Genomic DNA, 24,752 nt, shown 5'->3' on the forward strand with positions numbered 1-24,752 from the left:
ACCACTCCTTAGGGGAGGGGGGAGAGGTGGATTTCCAGTGTCTGGGGATCACCACTTTCGCCGCCTGTATCATGTATTTCAATAGAGATTTCTTATAAGCTGGGGCATTCAGAATGCTATCAAACAGCAAAAAGGTCTCTGGGGAGTTCTGCATGGGGACCCCGGTGATCTCAGTGATCATTTTGTGGACAAAGTCCCAGAAAGGGCGCAGCACACTACACTGCCACCAGACATGGAGCATTGTGCCCTCCTCCGTAAGACATCTCCAGCAACGATCCGATACTGTCGGGAACCATCGGTGGAGCAGCACCGGCACTCTATACCACCTAGAGACAATTTTATAACTCGTTTCTTGAGCTTTGGTAGAAATCGTGGATTTGTGAGACAACAAGAAACATTTGTTCCATTGAGCAGGGGTATACTGCCTCCCTAAATCATGTTCCCATGCCTGGCAAAACGGGGGAGGGCACAAGGACCGCCGGTGTATAAGCAGCTTGTAAACAGAAGATACAGGACGTAGGATCGCAGAGGGGGAGAGACACATCTTTTCAAAGTCTGTTAGGTTGCGGGATAAATTATGAGTCTTGGCCAAAGAGGAGTGGAAATGACGAAGCTGTTAAAACTCAAAAGAGCCACGGGCGGAGGGGTCGGAGTGTCCAGTATATGAGATAGAGGCTTCAATGCAGAACCTGAAAGGACATGACAGAACGGGAGTGGGCGGCTCCGCGTGCCCGTAAGGAAGGGTCCAGTTAACCGGGCCGGGGAAAAATTGGGATGGTCAGTTATCGGCAATAAAGGGCCTTTAGGGTCGATTAATGACGCCGTTCGTTTTATGAAAGACAGAATCAAAATGGTCTGTGCGCCGTAAAAGATAGATGTGAATGCGAGGGGCATGGTAGTCCCGCCAACCATGGGAGGGCAGTAATTGAGCCAGGGGCAGCATGTACCCAAGCCTTAGACGTGTCCGTGTGAATCATGTCCAGTAACCGGGCATACGCAGTAAAATGGTAGTACAATCGGGTAGGCCCACCCCCATTTTCCTTAGGACGTGTCAAAACTTCCCATTTTAACTGTGGTCTGCCGGGTGCCCAAACAAACTGTGTGAAACATTGACGCAGTTGTGACCAGAATGTGGAGGCAATACGGAGGGGAATCGTCTGCAATAAGTAAAGCAGTTTAGGCAACAGGTTCTTTTTCAGAATACTAATCATTCCAAACCAGAAAAAAATCACGTCCACGCCAGCCATCTAGATCTTTTTGAAAACGCTGAAGGAGGGGTGTAAAATTCAACGAAAAAAGCCGCGAGAGGTCAGAGGTGATTCTTAAGGGAGGAAGCCAGGGCTTCCGGCAGAGTGACATTCAAAGCCTCAGACTTGGACATGTTAATTTTAAAATTTATCCTAACACCAAAGTCAGAGATCTCAATGCATTTTTCTGACTGATCAGGCATTTTTAAGACTGATCAGGATGGCATCAGTTGGCATACATTTTGCCGGATCCGGCAGGCAGTTCCGGCGACGGAACTGCTTGCCGGATCACTCTGCCGCAAGTGTAAAAGTAGCCTTTTCTCTGCTTGATGCATGCCAATGATTTGACCCTTCTCAAACAGACTAACATCTTTTCCACGACCACGAGATGTGTATTTCGACATGGTTGTTTAAGAAATGAGAAGCAACTCATTGCATCAGTTGGGGATAAATAACTTGTTGCCAGCTGAAAGATAATCGCACCATGCAGTAATTATCCAATAGGAGACTGTGACATAGCAAGGGGTTTTGTTTGGGAAGGCAGGTATTTTCCTCCCAACATGGGCGGCTGGGCTGATTTCCAGCCAGGTGAGATCAAATACCGGACCGGAGTTTAAGTGTCGGTCCGGGTTTTGGCAGCACCTAGCTGTCCTTTAAATAGGCAGCTGGGCTTACAATCAAGGTCTCTGTTTTGGGATCTGAGGCCTGGTGCCGTGCTAGAGGGCTGAGAGCCTCATGCGGGGAAACAGGCCCCCTAAAGCCAGTTGTGGACAGCTGAAAAAACCTGCTAACAAGGTGACTGTTTTGTGCTTTGGACTTTCCTTTGTGTGAACGAACACTAAGACTGAAAAATGTTGCTTTGTTTTTTATCCTCCTGTGTGAATAAACACTGAAGTTTTGTTTTACAAACTGTTTCTTTTGCCTCTGTTCTGCATCCACTTACCCTGCCGACCAGAGCGAATCCTCACAGAGACTCATAACTATTTGCTTAGTTAAATCCAGGTGGCGATTATTATTTTTTTTGGACAGGCAGTGTATGTGTGTGTGTGTATGTATATATGTATATATGTATATATATATATATATATATATATATATATATATATATATATTTATTTATTTATTAATAATATAATAATAATAATAATAACAATAATATATATATTTTTTTTTTTTTTTTATATTTTTTTTAATTTAACATAACACCAAAACTTTTTGCTACTCCCCAAAAAAGGATCATTTTTGGATCGCTTGTTCAAAGAAAGCCGTTGCCTCTTCCAATCCCACTGCATGTGTATAAACGCCGGCAAAGAACTGCCCCCCTCAAAAACATAATGTTTGCACTGTTTTTAAGTTTTCAAAAGCATAAATCCAAGTCGGATAGGAAGTACACAGACGGTGAACCTCAAGATAGGACCTATCCGATCATCTTTTTCAGATTGGTGGAGGTCTGACTCTCGGCAACCCCGTCAGCTGTTTGAAGGGGCTGCCAGAGCTGCATTCTCTAGTGTTTCCTGCAACTGCGCCGCACCACCACTACAACGTAGACGGCACACTGATAAACATTGAAAAGGACACAGTGCTTGCATCAGGGGAATTGCAGAAAGTCAGACCCCCGCCGATTCTATATTGATGACTTCTCCTGGGGATAGGTCGTCGATATCGTGAAACCAGAATGCCCATTTAAAGAGCTTGATATGAGGTTGGATGCCGTCCTAGAAGACCCTACAATGTCATACATTACTTTTCCGGTGGAATCTTAGCACTTTTCATATGAGTTGAATTTATTTGTACTCAAATCAAATCTGCCTCGTGATTTCTTCAAATCATACAACAGGTCCTTGAGCATCCGCCCGTGCTGAGAGATCACGTACAGCGCGGACGACCTTCTATTGAAATGAAACAAGTTAATCTACTTGTTTGGCTAGCTTGTTGAGACCAAATAGTAGTGCTGTGGATGCCGCCGCATCTTTGGGATCCATATCTAGGGCTAGAGAAGCAGAGTTGGGTGATCTTTTATATTGAACTGCAGAGTGATGTAAGAGAGTTAGGCTGAAGACTGGAGTAGCAGAGGAGTCGGCCGGTGTGCTGGGACCGGAGTAACTACCCTGAATAATCAGGTGTTGTGCTGTCACCTCAGCCGAATATGGGGGCATGTCGTGGTGGTGTGATGCCATTGATATGCACCGCGACAACCTGATGCATAGGAGAAGCCGTCAAGAAGAAGGGGGAGAGGCAGCGCAAGTCGCAGGATCCAGTACAGGTGAGTAACAATGGCTACAGCGTGTCACAGTCATGTGAAGATGCCACATCCTTTTACACTTTGTTGCAGATAAACTGCATTGTCAGACTATTCCCCTCATAGCCCAATCCATACAGACAGAGAAAATACAACATCTGCTCTATAATAACTCCTCAAATATTTCCCCTTTCATTATCTTTAGTAGTTGTGTTTTTTGTGGTATCGTATCTGGTTTTAACATTGTTTCCTCCTCTTTCCATTCAGGTTCCTGCAATATAAAGTAATATATTGATATTTTCTCTTTATCAGAGAATTTTCCTGACTGACCCATATAGGATGGATAGGGACAAAGACAAGATGGCTGAGAGGGTATTAAATCTCACCCTAGAGATACTCTGCCAACTTACTGGAGAGGTGAGAGATTCTGATTATGTCACATTACATCATTCTCATCTACACTGACGAGCGAAAGGGTAAGTATGTTTTGAACTTTTGACTTTCAGGCTCCATATCTCACCATCCACTACAGCTTTCAATATCGAACTACTATAATTTCTCATCCGTATCCTTGCGGGACACAGGCTTGACCATATGTATAGCTGTTGCCACTAGGAGGTGGACACTAAGCAAAAAGGTGTGAGCTCCTCCCTTCAGCTATACCCTTCCTACAGGGACTAAGTTAAATCAGTTTTAGCTTAGTGTCTGTAGGAAGCAGACCTCCCTGCTTTGCAAATCTGCAATTTTTTTTCCTTTTTTGATTTTTCTTTTTTTCTTTTCTTCTAGCGGGATTTCAGGCAGTCCTAGCTGCCTGCACTTCCACCCAGGAGACGGGAGACCAGGAGGTCTCCCAGCACGCTGCTCCTTCCCGGTCTCCAGAAGTCAAGGAGGACCAGAGGTTCCTCAAGCCTCTGCATCCCGCTAGCCTTCGGATCATCACGGCCGCCCACTACAAGTCCCCTCTGTTTTCAGTGTAGCGGCCCTCTCCAAGGGGCCGCAAACCGAAGGTGATGATCCGGCTGGAGCCAGGGGGGCAGAAGACGCCGGACGCGTGAGTACTTCTGGCCCCCAAAGTGCTCCCCTCCTTTCTCAGGTTACTTTTAGTGATTTCCCCCTCGGAGGCCTTGTCCCCTCCATGCGTCGGGAGTGGGGGGCGCTGGAGAAGCCTCCGGTGCGCAATGCTCCCTATCCCAGGGGCCCTTTCTCCTTCTCGTCGTTTCCGGTACTGTGCTCCACCGGGGCCCGCGGCTAATTGAGGCCTAGCTTCTCTGCCGCCTACTCCCATATCGGCTCCCCGCGGGTCCTTCTCTCCCGTCCAGCATCTCCGTTCGACCGGGGCTTTAGCGATAGCTCCGTTATCCTGCAAGCGGGGGGCGGAGGCCTCTTTAACAGGGTCGGGCCTGCGCTTCCCTTCAGTTTCGCCAGGGACAACTCCATTTTGGGGGCGGGACATGAAGTTCTTCCCGATCCACCTCCTTCAGCTATATCCTGGGGCGAATCTTGGCACCTTTTTCTGCCTCCGCCCACATGCTCGGGGGGGAAAGGCACCTCCGGACAAGCTTCATTGAGGGACACAAGCCGGGTAAGCTCTATCTCCCCTTCCTACAGGGTTTAACCTACCCCCCTCATGTTCATTCCTGTTGCTACAGGGTTCTCATTATGTCCGAGCCCAGACCCCAGGCCCCAAAGCAGGCGGTCACTTCGGTGCACCATTTTGCTTGTGCCTCTTGTCGCTCAAAATTTCCATTCAGTCAGTTAGATCCCCTCTGCTCTTCGTGCTATGCTCACCGCTAAGTGGCTCTGCCCCTGACCCAGTCGCCCCTACTGCCCAGCTATGGTAGAGCCGGAGTGGGCATGCTCCCTGTTAAGGATGGTACAGGACGTCTCTCATACCAACAAAGCCATTGTGGAAATATTGGGGAGTTTGTCTGCAAAGCCGTCCTCTGACCACTCGTTTCCTCTTCCTCTCCGCCACCTTTCAGAGAGACTCACTCCGACATGTCCTCCGTGGAAGAGGCATGTTCTGATGAGAGTGGCTGTTACTAAGACGTGGTTCAAGGGGAGTAATGACTGGGATATATCAATACCAGTGTTCTCTCTATACAGGAAAGACAGAGAAGGCAAGAAGGGGGAGGGGTGGCCCTGTATGTGAAAGATAGCATAAAATCTAATTTGATACAAGTTAGCGAGAACAATTTAGAGTCAGTTTGGGTTACCTTGCAGCTTGATAATCATAAGGTAACTCGTGTAGGTGTGATTATATAGACCACCTAGCCAAGTCAAAGAATTAGATGATCTACTAGTTGAGGAAATAGCTAAAATGACATTGAAGGGGGAAGTTATCATTATGGGAGACTTCAATCTTCCAGATGTAAACTGGAAAACCAAAATAGCTAGTTCTGCCAGGAGTACAGATATTCTAAATTCCCTACTGGGATTATCTCTACAGCAAGTAGTGGAGGAGCCAACCCGGAAGGAGGCCATTTTAGATTTAGTATTCACAAATGGGAATTTGGTATCTGATATTACTGTAGGGGAAAGCTTGGGATCTAGTGATCACCAGTCAGTGTGGTTTACTATAAGTACAGTGACTGAGTCACACCACACAAAAACAAAAGTTTTAGATTTTAGAAAAACTGACTTTTCTAAAATTAGATTAGTGGTATACGAGTCCCTAACAGACTGGAACAGTTTAATTGGAGTCCAGGAGAAATGGGACTACTTAAAAGTGGCACTATTGAAGGCAACAGAAAATTGCATTAGGCTTGTCAGTAAAAGCAAAAAAAGGAAGAGACCACTGTGGTACTCAGCAGAAGTGGCCAAAATCATTAAAAACAAAAAGATAGCATTTAGGAATTATAAAAAAAAAACAAACGAGGATGACAGACAAATTTATAAGATTAGGCAGAGAGAGGCCAAACAAGTTATAAGAGTTTCTAAAGCACAGGCAGAAGAGAAATTAGCTCAGTCAGGGAAAAAAGGTGATAAGGCATTCTTCAGATACATAAATGAAAAAAGGAAACTAAAACAAGGAATTACCAAATTAAAAACTAAAGAAGGAAGGTATATGGAAGAAGATAAAGAACTAGCTGACTGCCTCAATGAATACTTCTGTTCAGTTTTTACAAAGGAAAATGAAGGAGAAGGACCTCAGTTAGGAAAGAAGACTAATGAATCTTTTGACGCATGTGTCTTTACAGAGGAAGAGGTTCTAAGTCAGCTGTCTAAAATCAATACAAATAAGTCACAGGGGCCTGATGGGATACACCCAAAGCTATTAAAAGAGCTCAGCGGTGAACTAGCAAAACCATTAACAGATTTATTTAACCAATCACTGGCAACAGGAGTCGTCCCAGAAGATTGGAAATTAGCAAATGTTGTGCCCATTCACAAGAAAGGTAGTAGGGAGGAATCGGGCAACTACAGGCCAGTAAGCCTGACATCAATAGTGGGGAAATTAATGGAAACCATACTTAAGGAGAGGATTGTGGACCATCTAAAATCCCATGGATTGAAAGATGAAAAACAGCATGGGTTTACTTCAGGGAGATCATGTCAAACTAATCTTATTGATTTTTTTGATTGGGTGACTAAAATAATAGATGGAGGAGGTGCAGTAGACATTGCTTATCTAGACTTTAGTAAGGCTTTTGATACTGTCCCACATAGAAGGCTTATCAATAAAGTGCAGTCATTGGGCTTAGACTCCCATATTGTTGAATGGATTAGGCAGTGGCTGAGGGACAGGCAACAGAGGGTTGTAGTCAATGGAGTATATTCAGACCAAGGTCTTGTTACCAGTGGGGTACCTCAGGGATCTGTTCTGGGACCCATATTGTTTAATATCTTTATCAGCGAAATTGCAGAAGGCCTCAATGGTAAGGTGTGTCTTTTTGCTGATGACACAAAGATTTGTAACAGGGTTGATGCTCCTGGAGGAATACACCAAATGGAAAAGGACTTAGGAAAACTAGAGGAATGGTCAAAAATCTGGCAACTAAAATTTAATGTTGATAAGTGCAAGATAATGCACCTGGGACGTAAAAACCCAAGAGCAGAATATAAAATCAGTGATACAGTCCTAACCTCAGTATCTGAGGAAAGGGATTTAGGGGTCATTATTTCAGAAGACTTAAAGGTAGGCAGACAATGTCATAGAGCAGCAGGAAATGCTAGCAGAATGCTTGGGTGTATAGCAAGAGGAATTACCAGTAGAAAGAGGAAGGTGCTCATGCCGCTCTACAGAGCACTAGTGAGACCTCATTTGGAGTATTGTGCTCAGTACTGGAGACCATATCTCCAGAAGGATATTGATACTTTGGAGAGAGTTCAGAGAAGAGCTACTAAACTGATACATGGATTGCAGGATAAAACTTACCAGGAAAGATTAAAGGACCTTAACATGTATAGCTTGGAAGAAAGACGAGACAGAGGGGATATGATAGAAACTTTTAAATACATAAAGGGAATCAACAAGGTAAAAGAGGAAAGAATATTTAAAAGAAGAAAAACTGCTACAAGAGGACAGTTTTAAATTAGAGGGGCAAAGGTTTAAAAGTAATATCAGGAAGTATTACTTTACTGAGAGAGTAGTGGATGCATGGAATAGCCTTCCTGCAGAAGTGGCAGCTGCAAATACAGTGGAGGAGTTTAAGCATGCATGGGATAGGCATAAGGCCATCCTTCATATAAGATAGGGCCAGGGGCTATCCATAGTATTTAGTATATTGGGCAGACTAGATGGGCCAAATGGTTCTTATCTGCCGACACATTCTATGTTTCTATGTTTTCAGATGAGGATTTTGTCTCTCCTGAGGGTCAGTCGTCAAAGCTGTCCTCCATGCTGGACAATCTCATTACAGTGGTTATAGAGACCTTACAGGTTGAGGACCCTGCACCCTCATCGGCCGGCTTGGGTTTTTCCTTTAGGAGGTCCCGTCGCCCGCCCAAATGTTTCCCCAACCACCAGGATTTTGATTCCTCCCTTTCCAAGGATTGGAATTTTCCTGATAGACGTTTTGTCTTGGCAAAACACTTAGACGTCCTTTATCCATTTCCGGAGGATTTGACTAAGAAGTGGTCGTCCTTACCTATGGTTGACCCGCCAGTATCCCGCTTGTCAAAACATCCCACTTTGCTGATGGCGGATGGGACTTCTTTCTCTATCGGGTATAAAAAAAATTGGAATCTTTGGCAAAATCTTCCTTTGAAGCAGTAGGCACAGCACTGCGACCGGTTTTTGCCTCTACATGGGTGAGCAAAGCTGTGGGTGATTGGGCAAATAATTCACGTCAGGGTCTCTCCTTGGGGGTCCCCTCGGGGGAACTTTCCGATATTGCCCTGAAGCATTCCCATGCCAGTGCGTATATTTGTGAAGCCTCTCTGGACGCGGCCAGGCTTATGGCACGCTCATCAGCCCTTTTGGTGGCTATTTGCCGTAGCCTATGGCTCCGTCCCAATTTTTTTAGCTCGTCTCCTCCGACCTGTCCCTCTGCCGTAAATTCCTTTTTTCAGGCTATTCACACACTTCTGCGGCAAGGAGTAATTGTCCCGGTTCCTGCGCAAGACCGTTTTCCCGGGTTCTACTCCAAAAAGGACGGGACTTTCTGTTCTGGACCTCCAGGCACTCAACCGCTTTCTTTGGCTTAGTGGTTTCCGGATGGAGTCCCTGAGATTGGTCGTTGCGTCCATGGAACTGGGAGAGTACCTGTCCTCGATAGACAACAAGGACACTTATCTTCATGTTTCCATCTGCGTCAGTCATTAAAAATTTCTCCGGTTCGCAGTGGGTCCCTTCCACTACCAGTTTGTGGCCCTCCCGTTCGGCCTGGCACAGCTTCCAGAGTCTTTACGAAGGTTCTGGCGGCGGTCATGGCCCTGCTCCATGCCAGGGGTATAGTGGCGATCCCTTACTTAGACGATATGCTGATAAAGGGTCCATCATTCTCGGTAAAGGAGGACAGCCTGAGCATAGTCCTGGACACCTGGAACGCTTTGGATGGATCCTGAACCGCCAGAAGTGATGTCTATCCATCTCAGCGGCTAACCTTTCTGGGCATGTGTAACGGTCGCGTACACACACACACACACAGGGGGGAGGGAAGTGACCACTGCGCTCCACCCTTACCCCTGGCCCTGCCTACTTGCCTCGCGAGTCCTAATGACAGGGGACAACTGGACGGCAATCCCTAACTTGGAATAAGTGCAGGGATGACAGACAGACAAACAACAGGACGTGAACGGACCGAGTCAATACCAGGAAAGCTACAAAGTACAAATGGAGCAAGCAGAGAATTGTCAGGAGAAGCCGGGGAGAATACCAGGAGAGCAGAAAAGTACACAAGGAGCAGGCAGAGGATCGTCACGAATTCAGCAGGAGGTAAGTACGCCAGGAAAGACCAAATCACAGGTGGAACCTAAATTAACAGGCAACCTGTGGCCAGCAGGCTGCCTGTATTTATAGTGGGGAGTGAGGATCATGTGACGTGGCCAGCGTCACATGACCGACAGACCAACCAGTTGAGCACCGAGTGATCAGCTCGGCGCTCAAGGCAGACTTAGGAGCAGGGAGCCACCCAGCTAGTAAAGCCGCCCTGGGAATGAGGTCAAACACAGATCCTCATTCCCAAAGCTAAGGAACAGTTCTGCGGGCAATGGGGGACCGAGTGCACCTTCGGAACCCCGTGACAGTACCCCCCCTTTTACGAGGGGCCACCGGACCCAAGACCTTAGGCGATGGCTTTTCAGGGTGTTCTAAATGAAATTTTCGAACAAGTCTAGGGGCATGAACCTCCCTGGCAGGTACCCAAGATCTCTCTTCAGGTCCGTACCCCTTCCAGGTACTGCAAGGAATTACGCACCTTCCTGACATCCACTATTTTAGACACCACATAATCGACAGCATCATTAACAAGAACCGGCAGAGGCGAGGCTTTCGATGGTACTACCGGTTCAAAATATTTTTTAAGTAGAGATTTATGGAACACATCATGAATGTGGAATGACTTGGGCAGCTCCAACCTAAATTATACCGGGTTAATCACCTCCGTGAACTTATATGGTCCAATAAAACGAGGAGCAAACTTTTTAGAATCTACCTTAAGAGAGAGATTCTTGGAGGACAACCATACCTTATCCCCAACCTGAAAATTCACCCCCCTTGAACGTCTCCTATTGGCCTTGAGTTTCTGAGAACTTTGAGCCTTTTCTAAGTTCGATTGAACCCGGGCCCAAACTGTGCACAATTCAGAGGAGAACCTATCCGCCTCAGGGTTAGAGGAGGAGACGGATGACCCAGAATGAAAACGGGGATGGAAACCATGGTTACAAAAGAAAGGTGAAACCCGAGCAGAAGAATTGACACGGTTATTCAAAGCAAATTCAGCCAATGGAAGAAATTTTACCCATAATTGCTGGTCATCAGCAACATACGACCTCAAGAATTGTTCCACAGACTGATTAAGGCGTTCAGTCTGCCCATTACTCTCAGGGTGGTAGGCAGAGGAAAAAGACAATGAAATTTTACATTTTTGACAGAAGGCCCTCCAGAATTTGGACACAAACTGCACACCCCTGTCAGAAACAATATTTTCCGGGATACCATGCAATCGAACAATTTCTTTCACAAAAATAGACGCCAGGGTTTTGGCATTCGGGAGTTTAGACAGGGGAATGAAATGGACCATCTTGCTAAACCTATCGACCACTACCCAAACTACAGTCTTACCCTCCGCCGGCGGTAGGTCAGTTATAAAGTCCATCGAGATATGGGACCAGGGTCTACTGGGAATGGGTAGGGGTCGTAGGTTACCAGCAGGGCGAGTCATAGGTGTCTTGGACCTGGCACAAACCTCACAGGCTGACACGTAGGACTTGACATCCCTAGTTAGAGTGGGCCACCAATAAGATCTAGAAACCAGATCCTTAGTGCCCTCAACACCCGGATGTCCACAAAAGGCAGAATCGTGACACTCACCCAACAGCTGGAGACGAAATTGTACGGGAACAAACAACTTATCTGTTGGGGTGGATACCGGTGCCAGATGTTGTTCAGACCTAATGCGAGCCGAGATATCCTGGGTAAGAGCTGCTAAGAAGATTTTTGCTGGTAGGATGGATTCAGGTGGTACCTCAGTAGGTTGAAAAGCCTGGAAGCTCCGAGATACTGCGTCCGCCTTCACATTTTTACTTCCCGGCCTGAACGTAATGGAAAAATCAAAACGAGTAAAAAAACAGAGCCCATCTGGCTTGACGGGGATTCAACCTCTTAGCAGACTCGAGAAACATAAGGTTTTTATGGTCAGTGACAACAGTTACACAATGCCTTGCCCCCTCCAGAAAATGCCTCCACTCCTCAAAAGCCCATTTAATGGCCAGCAGCTCCCTATTCCCTATGTCGTAGTTTCTCTCCGTGGGGAAGAATTTCCTGGAGAAGAAGGCACATGGTCTCAGGTTAGTGAGGCTAGCAGGACCTTGTGAAAGGACTGCTCCTGCGCCGTCCTCAGACGCATCCACCTCCACAATAAAAGGTTTCTCCTGATCAGAATGGGAGCGCTACTGAATGCCTTTTTTAATTTTTCAAATGAAGAAATGGCCTCAGTAGACCAATTCTCCAAATCTGCCCCTTTCTTTGTAAGGTCGGTCAACAGTTTAGCAATTACGGAAAAATTCATAATAAATTTACGATAGTAATTGGTGAAACCTAAGAACCGTTGTAAGGCCTTTAAGGATGAAGGTCTTACCCATTCCTTAATTGCTATTAACTTACCAGGATCCATCTTGAAGGCGTGAGGAGTCAGAACATGCCCTAGAAACAGAATCTCCTGTACACCAAAGACACATTTCTCTTGCTTAGCGGATAGCTGATTCTCCCTCAACACCTCTAATACTTGTTTAACATGAGACACATGGGATTCGAAGTCAGGAGAGAATATCAAAATGTCGTCAAGATAGACAATAACAAATTTACCTAAGAACTCCCTAAGAATGTCATTCATGAAGTTTTGGAACACAGCTGGGGCATTGCTGAGTCCAAAAGGCATCACCTGATATTCAAAGTGTCCTACCGGGGTATTGAACGCCGTCTTCCATTCGTCTCCCTCCTTGATTCGGATTAGATTGTATGCCCCTTTCAGGTCAATTTTGGAAAACCAGGTTGCCCCCAGAACCTGGTTAAATAAATCCGGAATCAATGGGAGGGAGTATCTATTCTGGACAGTGATTTTATTTAATCTCCGATAATCGATACATGGCCTAAGACCACCATCTTTTTTCTTAACGAAGAAAAACCCTGCCCCCATGGGAGAGACAGAAGGTCTAATATGCCCTTTACCAAGGCTCTCCTTAATATAATCTTCCATGGCCTTGCGTTCAGGCATAGAAAGATTATAAATTCGTCCCTTAGGAAACTTGGCCCCCTCTACTAACTCTATGGTACAATCATAAGGTCTATGGGGGGGTAGAACCTCCGGGGTTGGTGATGAGAATACATCAGAATATTCTCTAACAACAGAGGGTAAAGTATCAGACTTTACTGAGACCCCAGCCTGTACCACGGACAAGCACGAGTCACACTTAGGCCCCCATCTCACCAACTCCCCATTGGACCAATCTATAGTGGGGTTATGTAGTCGGAGCCAAGGCAACCCTAGTACCACCTCAGCCGATAGGTTCTCCAGGACTAAAAAGCGAACATTTCTCTGAGTGGCACACACCCACGGTTAGAGAAATCTCCGAAGTACATAAGCTCACCGTACCACCAATAAGAGGAGTAGCATCAATAGCCATGACATGAATAGGAGTTGGTAAGGCAAACATAGGAATACCCAATCTTATAGCATACTCAGAGTCAATAAAGCTAGCCGCTGAGCCAGAATCAATAAAGGCCTTACCCGGCCATTTATCTACTCCCAGAGAAATCGTAATGGGTACCGAAAGCTTACATTTAGAAAATTCAGGGTGTACCTGGTCTTTAGGTTGCCTTGCCTTTGGAGACTTGACAGAGAGGACCTTCTTAGGACACTGGTTGATCCAATGGTCAGGATCTCCACAGTAAAAGCATTCTCCACGTCTGCGGCGAAGATTTCCTCGGGTCATGCCAACCTGCATGGGTTCCTCGGTGGAGACCTCAGCATTGTCTCTGGGATAGGCCTCTGGCTGGACCACCATCTGGGAAGAGAACTGTTGTTCCTGTCGTCTCTCTCTAACCTGTCGGTCAAGTCGGACAACAAGGGTCATCATCTCCTCTAAGGTCTCTGGAAGTTGATAACTGACCAGAAGATCCTTTAATTTATCAGACAGACCTGACCTGAACTGACTCTTCAGGGCTGGTTCGTTCCATCCTGAGGGGACACACCACCTTCTGAATTGGGTGCAATAATGCTCCGCTGGTAGATTGCCCTGAACCAGTGCCTTTAGAGCTGTCTCGGCTACTAGAGCCCTGTCTGGTTCATCATAGAGGGTACCCAGGGCCTGAAAGAACCCCTCCACAGAAGATAAACAACTGGCGTCAGCAGGTAAAGAGAATGCCCAGTCCTGGGGATCACCCTGTAATCGGGAAATGATAATGCCCACGCATTGACTCTCGGGGCCAGAGGACACGGGGCGCAAACGGAAGTACAGTTTGCAATTCTCCTTAAAAGAGAGAAACTTCTTCCGGTCTCCAGAAAAGGGTTCTGGGAGCCTAATCTGGGGCTCAAAATGCAGACTGGAGGCCTGAGGAGTGGAAGAGCCTTGCCCTAACTCAAAAGAACTGAGTTTTCCCCCTAACTCCTGCACCATCTGCGTCAGATTAGAGACATGGTCAGTCAGGGTCACCAGAGGATTCATTATACAGTGGTTATTGGGCCTGTTAATCTGTAACGGTCGCGTACACACACACACAGGGGGGAGGGAATTGACCACTGCGCTCCACCCTTACCCCTGGCCCTGCCTACTTGCCTCGCGAGTCCTAATGACAGGGGACAACTGGACGGCAATCCCTAACTTGGAATAAGTGCAGGGATGACAGACAGACAAACAACAGGACGTGAACGGACCGAGTCAATACCAGGAAAGCTACAAAGTACAAATGGAGCAAGCAGAGAATTGTCAGGAGAAGCCGGGGTCATAAATACCAGGGGAGCAGCAAAGTACACAAGGAGCAGGCAGAGGATCGTCAGGAATTCAGCAGGAGGTAAGTACGCCAGGAAAGACCAAATCACAGGTGGAACCAAAATTAACAGGCAACTTGTGGCCAGCAGGCTGCCTGTATTTTTAGTGGGGAGTGAGGATCATGTGACGTGGCCAGCGTCACATGACCGACAGACCAACCAGTCGAGCACCGAGTGATCAGCTCGGCGCTCAAGGCAGACTTAGGAGCAGGGAGCCACCCAGCTAGTAAAGCCGCCCTGGGAATGAGGTCAAACACAGATCCTCATTCCCAAAGCTAAGCAACAGTTCTGCGGGCAATGGGGGACCGAGTGCACCTTCGGAACCCCGTGACAGCATGTTACTCGACACCTTTCAGGCCAATGTACTCTTGCCCCCGGAGAAGCTATCCACTCTCCGTCTTCAGATTCTCCCCTTTTCGCTGCCCGGTCCTCTTCCCATTCATCACTGCATGCGGGCTCAGGGTCACATGGTCTCTGCCTATGAAGCAATTCCTTATGCTCAATTCCATACCAGGACTCAGCGAGCCATTCTAACCAATTGGGACCGTTCCCTAGCCTCCCTTGATCGGCCCATACGTCTCTCTGCCCCGACCCGCCGAGCCCTCAGGTGGTGGTTGGTTTTCCCACGTTTTTCACTGTTCAAGGCAGATGGCAGACAGTGTGTGTGGCGTTGTGTGGGTGAGCGGTTTGCTGACGTTAATGTTGTGGATTGAGTGGCCCATGGCGGCGGTGGGGTTATGGTATTGGCAGGCGTATGTTATGGACAACGAACACAGGTGCATTTTATTAATGGCATTTAGATTGCACAGAGATACCGTGACGAGATCCTGAGGCCCATTGTTGTGCCATTCATCCATCACCTCATGTTGCAGCATGATAATGCACGGCCCCATATTGTAAGAATCTGTACACAATTCCTGGAAGCTGAAAACATCCCAGTTCTTGCATGGCCAGCATACTCACCGGACATGTCACCCATTCAGCATGTTTGGGATGCTCTGGATCGGCACCTTGATATACCACACCTGTGAGGTGGGATGGATTATCTCGGCAAAGAAGAAGTGCTCACTAACACGGATTTAGACAGATTTGTGAACAATATTTGAGAGTAATGGGTCTTTTGTGTATGTAGAAAATGTTTCAGATCTTTGAGTTCAGCTCATGCAAAATGGGAGCAAAACCAAAAGTGTTGTGTTTATATTATTGTTCAGTGTAGTTTGGTTTTCCTGTTTTTGTCTTGCTTCTACTGCTTTTGCACTAACTGATTTAACTTAGTCCCTGTAGGAAGGGTATAGCTTAAGGGAAGAGCTCACACCTTTGTGCTTAGTGTCCGCCTCCTAGTGGAAACAGCTATACCCATGGTCAAGTCTGTATCCCCCAGTGAACGGAAGAGAAACGGATTTTACGATAAGTACAAATATCTAGTTTTTATAGACAATCATCTTGGATATCTCATACATACATTGGACTTGCAGCTATTTAGCATATGATTAGTTCTGCAGATTCTTGTCATGTAACTGCATTGTTACTGTTGCTCCTAAAATTCGAAATTTTAAGTTTTTTGTAAATCCAAATTTGGCTTTCACACTACATGAATCCTTCTGCCCATGCTCTCAATCAGATTCAAGCATGTCTCAACTGAAATCTGTTCACAGATCTCTTCTACACGTTCCCAATGTTCATGCATACTTGGGTATTAATATAGCTTTTTCTTCAACTCTACTCACAAGTGTTCGATGGGGTTGAGGTCTGGGAACTGTGGGGGCCAATCCAGCACCTCTACTTCATTGTCATTGAACAATTTCTTCGCCAATCTCAACGTATGCTTCTGGTCAATGTCTTGCTGGAACACTATGTCGTCCTTTTCATACCCATAGTACTCGAGTGTACAAAGTAACTCATCTTGTAGGATACTCAAATATAGCTCAGCATTGAGACCACCATCCATCCTGGTCAAGTATCCAACCCCTTTGGCTGTGAAACTTCCCCATATCATCAGGCTTCCTCCACCGAACTTGACATTTCCTTCAATTTCTTGATCTGTTTGCCACTTTTCCCTTGTTTCTTCCAGACCCATTTGCATCCATCAGAGCCCAGTCTATTGACTTTCGTATCATCACTCCAAATCACCCGTTTCCAATCTTCTACTGTCCACTGTTTGTACTTTTTTTGCAAACTAAAGCCGATGCTTCTTAGGATGATATTAAAGTCGAGGCTTCTTCACTTTTTTTCAGGCCACCATTCCAGACTTGTGTAATGCATGTCGCATGGTGCTTTGCATGGACGTCTGTGATCTCACTGCTGTGTTTGTTGCACTAGAACTGATAGACCTTGTGATGAGCCGGCTTGTTGACTCCGATATTTTGGCTGGTCCTGGATTTAGACCAGTGACCTTTCACTTGAGAATCAACCTAATAACACACTGAGCAATCAGGGAATGTGAAGACAGGTTGTAATTTGTAGTATACAAGAGAAAAGGATTGTTCCACCACCAGGAGAAAAACAGTAACAATGCAGTTACATGAGAAGAATCTGCAGAACTAATCCTAGGATAAATAGTTGCAAGTCAATTTTATGTATAAGATAGCCAAGATGATTGTCTATAAAATAATAGGAGTCTCGCGTCCGAAGCTGTAGTGGATGGTGGGACATGGAGCCTGAAAGTCAAAAGTTCAAAACATTGTTACCCTTTTGCTTATCAGTGTGTAGTAATAACAGATGGACATTTAGCATACACAGGTTGCAAAGCATAAAAGTCAAATCACCCAGATATAATACTGGGTATTGTAACAAACCCTCCACAAGAACCCACTCAGTATACAATGAATACACCAACATAAAGAAAAACTGAGACTAAACAGGTTATAAATCAAAAATATTTTTTATTAAATACACAATGTAACAGAAGTAAAAAGAGACATGATACATCAAATATAAAGTGTGGTCTATCCCTGAGGAGATGATGTCAAAATTCATATGTCAGGCAAGACGACTGATTCATATACAGTACAGACCAAAAGTTTGGACACACCTTCTCATTCAAAGAGTTTTCTTTATTTTCATGACTATGAAAATTGTAGATTCACACTAAAGGCATCAAAACTATGAATTAACACATGTGGAATTATATACATAACAAACAAGTGTGAAACAACTGAAAATATGTAATATTCTAGGTTCTTCAAAGTAGCCACCTTTTGCTTTGATTACTGCTTTGCACACTCTTGGCATTCTCTTGATGAGCTTCAAGAGGTAGTCCCCTGAAATGGTTTTCACTTCACAGGTGTGCCCTGTCAGGTTTAGAGGGATTTCTTGCCTTATAAATGGGGTTGGGACCATCAGTGGCGTTGAGGAGAAGTCAGGTGGATACACAGCTGATAGTCCTACTGAATAGACTGTTAGAATTTGTATTATGGCAAGAAAAAAGCAGCTAAGTAAAGAAAAACGAGTGGCCATCATTACTTTAAGAAATGAAGGTCAGTCAGTCAGCCGTAAAATTGGGAAAACTTTGAAAGTAAGGGCTATTTGACCATGAAGGAGAGTGATGGGGTGCTGTGCCAGATGACCTGGCCTCCACAGTCACCGAACCTGAACCCAATCGAGATGGTTTGTGGTGAGCTGGACCGCAGAGTGAAGGCAAAAGGGCCAACAAGTGCTAAGCATCTCTGGGAACTCCTTCAAGACTGTTGGAAGACCATTTCAGGGGACTACCTCTTGAAGCTCATCAAGAGAATGCCAAGAGTGTGCAAAGCAGTAATCCAAGCAAAAGGTGGCTACTTTGAAGAACCTAGAATATGACATATTTTCAGTTGTTTCACACTTGTTTGTTATGTATATAATTCCACATGTGTTAATTCATAGTTTTGATGCCTTCATAGTCATGAAAATAAAGAAAACTCTTTGAATGAGAAGGTGTGTCCAAACTTTTGGTCTGTACTGTAAATACATGATTGTAAAGTCCACCAACATGATGAGAGTATTGAAGTGCAAGTGCATATATCATGGCTGGCGGAGTAGCTGACTACATCACATGAATTTATATATGAAAAAGCTTGAATACAAAATGGTTAGCATAATAATGTTATTAAAGTGCATGTGCAAAATATAATTAAATTATTCCCTCATATGACATAACATCCAAGTATTACATACCCATTGTAGGGAGATCCACCTCAGGAGAGCCGCACACTCCGACGTGTATTTATATCAATCAGTCTTTTTCCCTTTATATATGAATTTTGACATCATCTCCTCAGGGGTAGACCGCACTTTATATTTGAGGTATCATGTCTCTTTTTTTTTACTTATGTTACATTGTGTATTTAAGAAAAATATATTTTGATTTATAACCTGTTTAGTCTCAGTTTTTCTTTATGTTGGTGTAACAGATGGACATGGCTGTAGAGGTGATGGACTCTAGAAATGTCAGTAGTGATATTTATTACTGTGTCTCTCCATATCCAGGATTACACAGTGGTGAAGAAGACCTCTAGTGAGCGCTGTCAGGCCCCTGTGTCTAAAGGATGGGGAAGAACCCTGAGCCCAATCACGGGGCCTCCGCCTCACTCCCTGATACATGAGGGGTTCAATGAACAGAAGATCCTAGATCTCATCCACAAGATGATTAAGCTGCTGACTGGAGAGGTGACACTGCTGGGAATGCTGGGACATTATACAGTAACCGCACTGGAGGGGTCTGGGTGATGACGGTATCATTGTGTTGTCAGGTTCCTATAAGGTGTCAGGATGTTGCTGTATATTTCTCCATGGAGGAGTGGGAGTATGTAGAAGGACACAAGGATCTGTACAAGGACGTCACGATGAAGAACCACCAGCCCCTCAAGTCACCAGGTAATAGACAGGACTGTATACATCCTTCTTTTGCTGCCTTCCTAGCCAAGGCTAATTTTGCAAACCTGACGTGTCACTTTATGTGGTAATAACTTTTGAATGCTGTTACTTATCCGAGCCGTTCTGGGATTGTTTGTTTGTTTTTTCTTGACACATTGTACATTATGTTAATGGTAAATTTGACTACATCCTGAACTTCCGATACAAGATAAACTTGTTTAAGGGTTTCAAATTTATTATCATACGGAACGAACCCTCCTTTTTCTTTACCAGAAAAAGGTTTGAGTAGAATCTCTTTCCTTAATGTAGGAGGGGAACTTGAGTAATCACGTTTTTTTTTTTAGAAGGTCTTGAATTTCCTGCCATAGATTCATCTGGAAGCGCGTTATTGAAAATCTGTTTGGGGGTTTTGAAGACAGCTTGATCCTGTATCCTGAGCCTATGATCTCTCTTGTCCAAGCATTCTGGGAGATCAATTCCCAGGATGTCAGGAAGTTTGAGAGCCTTTCCCTCACCGCTGCGTCATTGTTTATCGTTTGGTTTAGAGTGGGAGGTAGGGAAACCTCTTCCTTTACCCCCTTTGGGGTAGCTCCAGCGCCCGGTATTCCCTTTCCCCCTGTAAAATCTGTCTTGATTTGAGGAGGAATGAAAGGGATAACAGCGTTTATAGGGCCGGTCTTCAGGAAAACCCTTCTTTTTATCAGAGGCCTTTTCTAAGATCTTATCCAGTACGGGGCAGAACACATACTCTCCCGAGAATGGTATGGAGCAGAGTTTTATCTTAGATGTTTTATCACCTGACCAGCATTTCATCCTTCTGGCGGCGTTGGCGAGGGCACCATCCCTAGCTGAGAATCGGACCGACTCAGCCGAGGCTTCAGCCAGAAAAGCGGTGGCTGATTTGAGGAGGGGTAGGGAATTTAGGATCTCCTCCCTAGGGGTTTTATTTTTAATATGGTCCTCCAATTCATTAGGCCAGAGGAAAATGGATCTGGCCGTGGAGGTTGCCGCGATATTAGACTTGATGTTAAACATTGTGGCCTCCCATGAATTACATAAGAGGCTATCGGCTTTCCTGTCCAAAATTTTGGACTCCTCAGGATCGAATAACAATCAATTTTTGAAGGCAGTGGAGACCCCTAAAAGTTTTTCAGGTCCGGCCACTCCTCCAAAATCATGAGGGGGGTGGGGCGGGGGGCCATCATGAGTGCTAAAATATACTGCACATATAATCCCCCAGTAAGAGGAGAGGGGGATCACAGAGACTCCCTGACCATCATAATAGAAGAACTTTTCCCCCAAGGGGAACTCGCGGATTGTGGCAGTAACAGGTCCGACTCCTTGGGTGAGCGCGTCTCCGTTCCAGACATCATGAGGCCGAGCACTGCTGCTGGGTACACGGGCTCAGCTAACAACTCCGGTGTTCGGCTGCTGCTGGGTGCAGGGCTCAGAACAACTCCTGTGTTCGGCTTTTAGCTGGTCAGTACGCCGCATGCCTGCCAGTGTCACTTCCGTCCGACGTCATGAAGAAGCGCCGGGAGCGCAAACCCAGCATGACCTACTAGAGGCAAGGTGGGAGACGTCGCCCCGGGAGCATTCTCCAGATAGGACCAGAGCGAGTCCTCCCGATCCTTCCCCTGCCCAGCGTTAGTACCAGGACCGCGGGAGGGCAGGGAAGCACCATGATCCAGGATGGTGTACACTGAAAGGTAACCACACCGTACGGTAGAAGCTTCATCTCCCTGCATACAGGGAAACCTTTCTCTGCCCTGTCCTCTGTAGGGACAGGAAACACTGGTGGTGGTGGGAGGGGGGAATTTAATTCTTTCTCTGTTCCTGCCCCTACAGAGGTCAGGGGTCAATCTCCTTGTATGCCGTCGTGATGATGCTATGGAAAAATAGCTTTTTTGCCATAATATATTTATGTATTTTTTTTTACAGCGTTCACCTGATGGGATGGATCATGTTATATTTTTTTAGAGCCGATCATTATGGACACGGTGATACTAAATACCTTTTATCTATTTTTAACAATTTTTAAATGACTTAATTGGGGAAAAGGGGCTCTTCTTTTTTTACATGTGAAACTTTTATTGTTTAATTTTTATAAAACACTTTTTTTTTTTTTTTTACACTATTGATTTCTCCTATAACTGGGTATGACATAGTAGCCCCAGTTACAGGGGGAATACAACCCCCAGAGAGGCTGTACAGTGGTATGATATGCTGTAAAGCCTCACTGCAGACCTGGCAGCTCCTGCAGTATCCCGACCCCGGCGGTCAAATGAACAGGAGGCAACATCACGCTTGCAGTCTGTGTATAGAGCAATAAAGAAGGCAGCGACACTGAGGACCCTTCCCTCCCTGCTGACGCTGTAGCCACTACTACCCCTGCTGCCACCACTATTACCCCTACACAGTCACACATCTCCTTTGTTATTCATCACGTAACATATTGTACTGCTACTATCTGCTACTAAAACCATGCAATTGCACATCTCCTGCCTTGTCTGTCAGATTCCATACTGTACCGCTGATGCTGCAGCTACAACTGCCCCTGTTGCCGCTACTATTACCCCTACACAGTCACACATCTCCTTTGTTATCTGTCAGGTTCCATACTGTACTGTTACTGTCTGCTGCTAACCCTGTGAAATTGCACATCTCCGACCTTGTCTGTCAGGTTCCATGCTGTACCGCTGATGCTGCAGCTATTACTGCCGCTACTACTAGCCCTACACGTTATCCATCAAGTTCCACACTCACTATTCTGCCGTCGCAGCTGCTGCTCCCAAAAAAAGGAGATTTTTTTTTCATAGCTTTGTAAAAATAAAAGCCATTTTTTCATTACTTTCCCAAAATTCGGGCACACTGTCACCGGCACATGTATTTGTGGAGGTAGAACTGGTAGAGACTGATATATATTTTCTATGTCTCTTTCATATTACTTGTGCTGTCTTGTGGCTACGTCCTAAGAAACCCTAAAATTTTCATACACATCTTTTCAGGGGAATCTAGGCACTGATTTGTTCAAATCAGACCCGAAACAAATGTCACCAGATTTGTTCATCTCTACAGTAGTTCCTGTTGAACCGAGCAGGCAGTGGCATGTAGACAGGCTGTGGACCATGATGCTGCTTAAGTAGGTATTTGAGCATCCTTCCGTGCTGAGATGTCAGGTACAGTCTGGAACACCTATCGTTGCAATGAAGCAAGTTACTTTTCCACTTGGTCGTTGAGATCAAATGGTAGTGCTATGGATGCCGCTGCCTCTTTAGGATCCATGGCCTGATTATTCTGTTATGTTCTAACGAGGTGGATCCGCTAAACTACTTATCCACGGAGTACGGATAGGTGGTGCTACTTTAGCAGAGCTGGAGTACTACAGAAGTAGAGCTGGGTAACCATTATAAAAGAACTGGCGACTTGGTGTAGCAGAGATGTAGAACTGATGCGGCAGAGTTGAACTGCATTCCAATGTAAGAGAGTTAGGCTGAAGACTGGAGTAGTAGAGAAGGCGGCCGGTGTGCTGGGACCGGAGTAACCGACCTGAATAATCGTGTAAATCTCCCAGTGGGATGACACATTATCTCTTTAAATATTTTTTTATGGTATCTTATGTGGTTTTAACATTTTTCATCCTGTTTTCATTCAGGTTCCTGCAATATAAAATCATCTATTCACCTTACTGACCCATCAAGAATGGATGGGGACAGAGACAAGATGGCAGAGAAAATATTACATCTCACCCTAGAGATACTCTTCCAATTTACTGGAGAGGTGAGAGATTCTGATGATGTCACATTACATCATTCTTATCTATGGTAATAACAGATGGACATGGCTGTAGAGGTGACGGACTCTGGAAATGTCAGTAATGATATTTATTACTGTCTCCCCATATCCAGGATTACACAGTAGTGAAGAAGACCTCTAGTGAGCGCTGTCAGGCCCCTGTGTCTGAAGGATGGGGAAGAACCTTGAGCCCAATCACGGGGCCTCCACCTCACCCCCTGATACATGAGGAAATCAAACAGAAGATCCTAGAACTCACCCACAAGATGATTGAGCTGCTGACTGGAGAGGTGACACTGCTGGGAATGCTGGGACATTATACAGTAACAGCACTGGAGGGGTCTGGGTGATGACTGTATCATTGTGTTGTCAGGTTCATATAAGGTGTCAGGATGTCACTGTCTATTTCTCCATGGAGGAGTGGGAGTATATAGAAGGACACAAGGATCTGTACGAGGATGTCAGAATCAATAATGAAAAGACCCTCACATCACCAGGTAATAGACGCGAATAAATACATATATATATATATATATATATTTTTTTTTTATTAATTAAGACTTTATTGTTTTTACAAAATTTCATACAATCTTAAAGGGCTTCTGTCACCCCACTAAAGTAATTTTTTTTTTTTTGGGCTAGTTAAATTCCTTATACTGCGATATATGAAAATATAATGGTCTTACTTACTTTCCATCAGCAGTTTCTTATAAAAACTAACTTTTATAATAAGTAAATTAGGTCTCTACCAGCAAGTAGGGTGTCTACTTGCTGGTAGCCGCCGCAAAAAACCGCCCCCTCATCGTGTTGATTGACAGGGCCAGCCGCGATCTCCTCCTCCGGCCGGCCCTGTCAGCATTTCAAAAATCGCGTGCCTGTGTTTATTTGGCGCAGGCGCTCTGAGATGAGGAGGCTCGCCACCTCAGCTCTCCCTCAGTGCGCCTGTGCCGATGATGTCTTCTCTTTCGGTGATGTCATCGGCGTAGGCGCACTGAGGAAGTTCTGAGGAGGCGAGCCTCCTCATCTCAGAGCGCCTGCGCCGAATGAACACAGGCGCACGATTTTTGAAATGCTGACAGGGCCGGCCGGAGGAAGAGATCGCGGCTGGCCCTGTCAATCAACATAACAAGGGGGCGGTTTTTTGCGGCAGCTACCAGCAAGTAGACGCCCTACTTGCTGGTAGAGACCTAATTTACATATTATAAAAGTTTGTTTTTATAAGAAACTGCTGATGGAAAGTAAGTAAGACCATTATATTTTCATATATCGCAAGTATAAGGAATTTAACTAGCCCAAAAAAAAAATGACTTTAGTGGGGTGACAGAAGCCCTTTAAACAATAACTTTAGTTTGTTTTACATTATAAAACAGCATATATACAGTTTTACATATTGCCCACCCCCTCTTCCCCGCTGCCTGTTCCCCCCCCCCCCCCCCTAATAGGGGGAGGAGAAAAAAAAAATAACAACAT

The 24,752-nt window shown here is 45.4% G+C and overlaps 2 protein-coding genes across 2 annotated transcripts in view; both read left to right on the forward strand.

The window, feature by feature from the left end:
• LOC120992104 (zinc finger protein 436-like) overlaps nt 1-24,752 on the forward strand; it is a 442,874-nt gene that overhangs the window by 17,125 nt on the left and 400,997 nt on the right. Inside the window, exons 2-5 of the mRNA XM_040420873.1 lie at nt 3,799-3,903; nt 19,101-19,280; nt 19,364-19,487; nt 23,143-23,267. Of these exons, the coding sequence (XP_040276807.1) occupies nt 3,826-3,903; nt 19,101-19,280; nt 19,364-19,487; nt 23,143-23,267 (507 nt within the window). The 5' untranslated portion in view covers nt 3,799-3,825. The remainder of the gene's footprint in view (nt 1-3,798; nt 3,904-19,100; nt 19,281-19,363; nt 19,488-23,142; nt 23,268-24,752) is intronic.
• The window catches only part of LOC120992115 (zinc finger protein OZF-like), a 28,297-nt gene continuing 27,221 nt past the window's right edge, over nt 23,677-24,752 (forward strand). Inside the window, exon 1 of the mRNA XM_040420887.1 lies at nt 23,677-23,779. Within this exon, the coding sequence (XP_040276821.1) occupies nt 23,695-23,779 (85 nt within the window). The 5' untranslated portion in view covers nt 23,677-23,694. The remainder of the gene's footprint in view (nt 23,780-24,752) is intronic.

The sequence above is a fragment of the Bufo bufo genome, chromosome 2 (genome assembly GCF_905171765.1).
Source record: "Bufo bufo chromosome 2, aBufBuf1.1, whole genome shotgun sequence".
In the NCBI taxonomy this organism is placed as follows: domain Eukaryota; kingdom Metazoa; phylum Chordata; class Amphibia; order Anura; family Bufonidae; genus Bufo; species Bufo bufo.